The 6,229-nt window shown below is 42.8% G+C and overlaps 1 protein-coding gene across 1 annotated transcript; it reads right to left on the reverse strand.

Annotated features, from left to right (window-relative positions):
* Window positions 1–1,332: 1,332 nt before the first annotated feature.
* On the reverse strand, window positions 1,333–5,962 carry LOC138979081 (uncharacterized). The gene is made up of 6 exons (XM_070351892.1): window positions 5,661–5,962; window positions 4,569–4,922; window positions 3,536–3,684; window positions 2,868–3,318; window positions 2,262–2,344; window positions 1,333–1,437 (listed from the first exon to the last, which is right to left on the reverse strand). The coding sequence occupies exons 1-6, from the start codon at window positions 5,710–5,712 to the stop codon at window positions 1,333–1,335; spliced, it is 1,194 nt and encodes a 397-aa protein (XP_070207993.1). The 5' UTR covers window positions 5,713–5,962.
* Window positions 5,963–6,229: the final 267 nt, after the last annotated feature.

Below are 6,229 nucleotides of genomic sequence, written 5' to 3' on the forward strand. Positions count from 1 at the left end.
TTTTTCATGAGAGTTCCTGGGAATGATATCCCCGGACGTTTTTTTCTTTTTTTCGATAGATACCTTTGATGACGTCATATCCGGCTTTTTGTAAAAGTTGGGGCGGCACTGTCACACCCTCATTTTTCAATTAAATTGATTGAAATTTTAGCCAAGCAATCTTCGACTAAGGCCGGACTTCGGTATTGCATTTCAGCTTGGTGGCTTAAAAATTAATTAATGACTTTGGTCATTAAAAATCTGAAAATTGTCACACAACAAATAAAAAAATCATAAAACGATCCAAATTTACGTTGATCTTATTCTTCATCATTTTCTGATTCCAAAAACATATAAATATGTTATATTTGGATTAAAAACAAGCTCTGAAAATTAAAAATATAAAAATCATGATCAAAATTAAATTTTTGAAATCAATTTAAAAACACTTTCATCTTATTCCATGTCGGTTCCTGATTCCAAAAACATATAGATATGATATGTTTCGATTAAAAACACGCTCAGAAAGTTAAAACGAAGAGAGGTACAGAAAAGCGTGCTATCCTTCTCAGCGCAACTACAACCCCTTCTTGTAAATTTCACTGCCTTTGCCATGAGCGGTGGACTGACGATGCTACGAGTATACGGTCTTGCTGAAAAATTGCATTGCGTTCAGTTTCATTCTGTGAGTTCGACAGCTTGACTAAATGTTGTATTTTCGCCTTACGCGACTTGTTGGTTGTCTTGTTTGTTTGTTTGCTTAACGCCCAGCCGACCACGAAGGGCCATATCAGGGCGGTGCTGCTTTGACATTTAACGTGCGCCACACACAAAACAGAAGTCGCAACACAGGCTTCATGTCTCACCCAGTCACATTATTCTGACACCGGACCAACCAGTCCTAGCACTAACCCCATAATGCCAGACGCCAGGCGGAGCAGCCACTAGATTGCCAATTTTAAAGTCTTGGGTATGACCCGGCCGGGGTTCGAACCCACGACCTCCCGATCACGGGACGGACGCCTTACCACTAGGCCAAATAAAAAGACATACCACTAAGAAATGATCAATAGGCCAAGAACAAACATGTATTACAAGTTGAATGAAATGTTCTTGAATTTAAACCTATTAACAACTTTTAAAAGTTCTTGTGGAGTGTGTGTGTGTGTGTGTGTGTGTGTGTGTGTGTGTGTGTGTGTGTGTGTGTGTTTGTACACGCATGCAGGCATGCATGTTTATGTGTGTGCGTGCGCGCCAGTGTGTGTGTTCTAATGTGCATGTGTGTGTGTGTCTCTCTCTTTCTGCCTGTCCTGTTTATTTGTCTATGTGTACGTGTGTAATGCAAAGATGGTATTATCGATCTGACCTCCTAGTAGCAGCCACCATGGTGAAGACAAAGGAGTTCTCTTCCTCGGAGTCGATCTCTACCAGCCTAGCCCCCATGGTTTTGCACTCTACCTGCAGAGTCAGACATCCCAAAACAGGTATAGTGCTAACGTTCCAACATTCAGAGTTTTAAAAACACAAGAGTTGTAGGTTATTGGAACGTTTGATTATTGACAAAGCAAAACGTTACATTTACACTACGTCGACACAGAGGTCTTTTAAGTAGACTTCTTCTTCTTCGTTCGTGGGCTGAAACTCCCACGTACACTCGTGTTTTTTGCACGAGTGGAATTTTACGTGTATGACCGTTTTTTACCCCGCCATTTAGGCAGCCATGCGCCGTTTTCGGAGGAAGCATGCTGGGTATTTTCGTGTTTCTATAACCCACTCTGACATGGATTACAGGATCTTTTTCGTGCGTACTTGGTCTTGTGCTTGCGTGTACACACGGGGGTGTTCGGACACCGAGGAAAGTCTGCACACAAAGTTGACTCTGAGAAATAAATCTCTCGCCGAACGTGGGGACGAACTCACGTTGACAGCGGCCAACTGGATACAAATCGAGCGCGCTACCGACTGAGCTACATCCCCGCCCTACCGACTGAGCTACATCCCCGCCCTACCGACTGAGCTACATCCCCGCCCTACCGACTGAGCTACATCCCCGCCCTTTTAAGTAGATAATGAGACAAACACTTATGGTACAAACAATGAACTTATATATCTCAGTCAAAATTGTCGATGAATTTCGCATGCAAGATGCTGTCGGTGTAATGATTGATCGAAAGACCGACTCGGAGTGGCATTGAATAGAACAGGGATAGATTGGGGTGAAGGGTGGAGTGTTTTGGTGACTTCGGGGCGAAGGGGGGGGGGGGGGGGGAGGCAGATCTTACCTGTGCATTTTGCCAGGTGGCGCCAATGCTGATGTACTTGTAACACGACTCTCCGAGTAACTTCCATGATCGTGGGCACTTATCTGTAATCATCAACGCCCGATTATGAACAATGTGTAATGTGTATTCAGTATTATGTATATGTTACTTGTGTAAACGTAATGTGAGGGTGTCAGATATGAATTAATTGATTGTGAATAGTAAAACACACACACTCACACAAAAACAATAATAATAATTTTTTTTAAATCCACACCCACAGTTACCTGTAGTCATGGAAACATGGTAGTTTTCCACTATGAGGAACACATGGAAGAACACATACCCATACCGGTCTTTCAAATTGGTATTTGAATATTCGTCTCCGTTTCCGTTTTCTTGCTTGTTCGATTGGTGGTCTGCCACATGATTTAGTCATTTGTGCTGTGTAATATGTCATTATGCTCTTTCAAATTGCAGATTGAGCAAGGTATGGTTGTAACCATGCAAGAGCACACAATTGCCCAACAAATATGCATGATGGAGTTCGTCTCTCTCTCTCTCTCTCTCTCTCTCTCTCTCTCTCTCTCTCTCTCTCTCTCTCTCTCTCTCCGCTTGTAATCTTACCTATGTCGGCTATGACTTTCGTCATCTGAGAGAGCAAGACATTCAGTTTTCCGTCCTCTTCTTTCAGTTTGTCCACCGTAGCCTGGAGTTCCCTGTTCTGGTCCTTGATTTTTTCGGCGTCAGCTTCCAACTGTTCTTGTTCTGCTTTCAGTTTCTCGTTTTCCGCTTTCAGATTCTCGCCCTCAGCATCTAGATTTGCGATTCGGTCCTTCAGTTTTTCGTTCTCTTCCGTGAAAGTTTTCTGCTCAAATACTGTCTGCAGCACATTGATCTGGTTACTGTCCACGCGCACAAAATCGTTGCCATGACGACTGTCGGCGAGACAGGTGCGAGACAGGTGTTGCGGGGGGATGCGACAGGTGTAGGTACCTTCCACCACAGGTGCGAGCAGGTTCAGGTAAAAACGACCGTCGCTGTAGTCTGTGCTGTTTAGTTTGTCTCCTGTAGGGGTCTGTTGTGACACACACATGTAATATGCACATGAAAGCACGCACGTAAGCATGGACATACATACGCACGAATACGCACTTACGCACGCACGCACACGCACGCACACGCACGCACGTAGGCATGCATACACACACACACACACACACACACATACACGCACGCACGCACGCACGCACGCACGCACACACGCAGTGCATGTCACTACATAAATTACTTACAGTCCATTCGACTTGGAGCGAGGGTTGTTGGTCAGTGAATCGGAACGTTCCGCATGAGAGCGTGAGGGTGAAGGTGCTGGTGGTGTTGTCCCACTTTGCACCCCCCTCCTGCCGCACGTGCACCTTTCTGTCCTCTGTCAGCTTGATGTCTGCACACACACACACACACACACACGTACCTAAAGTGTGGATGGTTACCTAAGAGGCGGCACTGGGTGTAGTGCCTTTCTAGTGCACTTGCACTACAACAGCACTGGGTGCAGTACTCGCTCCGGCATCGAAGAATTTTGCACTAAAAAATGCACAAAATTTGACCTATTTCGTCGCCTATAGAGGACGGAAAGAATGTCATTTTGAACATTGTTATGACATTCTTTCCGTCAAAAAAGTCAATTTAACGGTGTTAAATGAAGCGACCATCCACACAATTAGGTTGTCATCCAGAGTTTAGGTTGCCATCCACGTGTGGATGGTTGCCTTATGGTGATTTAGGCAACCAAACCTGTGGAAACGGGGGTACACACACACACACACACACACACACACACACACACACACACACACACACACACACACACACACACACACACACACACACACACACAGGGAATTGCTTCCTTATCAACAAAGAAGGAATCGCACAAAGATGGTTTACTTAAATTAAGAAGAAAATAGGGCCTTGACATAGCAAATGCAGAGTCCTTCTGTGGCACATGCGATTTTTCACGGAGAAACATCCGGTAACAGGGAAACTAGATTGTACACTGTATTCCCGAACGAAGCGAGAAAAATGCCCTCGCAGCTTAGAAACTGTAAAATGCTGTGTCTGATGTGCGGTTCGATTTTTGCAAACGGACATAAAGCTATTTATTTTGTACCATCAAAAAAATCAGGACTACATATATAGAAGCAATCTAGAAATATTTTATAAAAACAAAAATACACGCCAAAAAAATCAAAAATAAAAATCAAACTAAAAAATCCCAAAACTAACCAGAAAACTGACCCAGAACCGAACAAGGTGAAACAGTACCTTTAACTTGCAGAGCAACAGATCTTTGATAGCGACCGACGCCATTTTGGTCTTGTGTTTCAAAGCTGATGCTGTACATCCCAGAATCCTTCATCGTGACGTCAGTCATCGTCACACTTCCATTTGACTCGTAGCTCACACGCTTTGAATAATTTGCACTGGTTTCAAACACCCCAGAGCTGTAAAAGGCGACCAGTTTCGAGGTGGAATTTGTTACATATTGCCATTTAATGTCCTTGACGCCTTCGTTTGGTGCGGTAAGAAAATTCCACGGGAAAGTGACGTAATCTCCGACACATACTGAAAGGACGTCATTGTCCTTTGGCGAGCCACTCCAGTCCAAGCAGTACGAATCTGAAAAGAAGTGATTGGTTTTTTTAATAGTTTTTGCCGCACCAAGTTAAAATGCAAGCCCATAGTTTTGACCGGGTCAAAGATTACTTGGTGAAAATGTAGAAGAAATACCTTCAAAATTAAAGTCGTGGGAGCTCCGCAGAGAGAGTGAGAGTGTCTTTTAGTAGAAAGCAAATATGAGCAAGGGGATACAAGTGAATGCCCCAAAAATGAACATGTATGTTACATGTATATTTGTATGTCAAAAATCGAAAATGTTATCGGTTTTCTTTATTTTGGGCACATTTTCGATCAAATACAACAAAACTGTATATTTTTTTTATTCAGGGGGTAATAAGAATTGCAATTTCAAATAATTAAAAACATCAAAATATCTGCAAAATGTGACTTGAAATTTTCTAAATCGTTTGAGCTATACTAAGCTAAAACGCAATCCCATAGTCCGGACTGTACTAAAGACTACTTGTTAAAAGAAACAACTTCAAACATGCAACCGCCACAGTGCCGCCTCAACTTTCAGTGAAACTCATAAATGACGTTATCAAATTACGTTATCAAAAAACGAAAAAACGGATTTCTAGCAAATTCACTCATAACAATCCGTTAGGTAGTTTGTGACAAATGCATATTACAGACACACACATACACATACATAGGAAGACAATTATTTTCTCTGACCTTGTTAAAATATTCTGTAACAACTTGATTGACTGTAAAAAACAAACAAACAAAACTCACGTTTGTTGAGAGCAACAAGAAGTACCAGGACGAACAATCTCCAGTCGCCCATGCTGCGCAGTGACTGTCTTCCCTCCCTTCTTCTATCTTCTCTGCCTGGCTTTCTTTGTTTCGATCTGCTTTTCAACGTGTACACTGCGTGATCTCTCGGCTGTCACTACTTCTGTTCCCTTCTACATATTGTTCCCTTTGTCTTCTGGTTTTAATACTAGTCGAATCAAAGGTCTTAGGGACACGCTGTCATATACGACGGAATAAATAACGTGAAATACCGCTTTTGGTTTCATAGCTTATTATCAAGGTTGCGGTGAGACCGACCGAATGCTCAGTACTCAAACGAGGCAAAAATTGCGTTATTTTTCTCGTCTCAGATTTTTTGTGTGACATTCCGTTTGGAAATATAAGGGCTCGTTGTGTGGGAAGCAAAACGAGTGTTACACCGGCAGTCTAAAACGAGACACTTAATGCTATCTTAGGTTTGGTTCAGACCGTACTGATCATTCGATCGTTGTACCCTCAACCTCTCAACTGTCTCGGTAACCTGACGTGCTACGGAATAACGATAAGTA

Source organism: Littorina saxatilis, linkage group LG10 (assembly GCF_037325665.1).
Source record: "Littorina saxatilis isolate snail1 linkage group LG10, US_GU_Lsax_2.0, whole genome shotgun sequence".
Lineage (NCBI taxonomy): Eukaryota > Metazoa > Mollusca > Gastropoda > Littorinimorpha > Littorinidae > Littorina > Littorina saxatilis.

Bases quoted from the DNA above. Each gene is read 5' to 3' on its own strand.
- LOC138979081 (XM_070351892.1), bottom strand. From the start codon at position 5,712: ATGGGCGACTGGAGATTGTTCGTCCTGGTACTTCTTGTTGCTCTCAAC. The intron at 4,923-5,660 runs GTGAGTTTTGTT...ACTTCTTTTCAG, and splicing joins TCTTGTTGCTCTCAACAAAC to ATTCGTACTGCTTGGACTGG. The intron at 1,438-2,261 runs GTAAGATCTGCC...CTGACTCTGCAG, and splicing joins CCACCTGGCAAAATGCACAG to GTAGAGTGCAAAACCATGGG.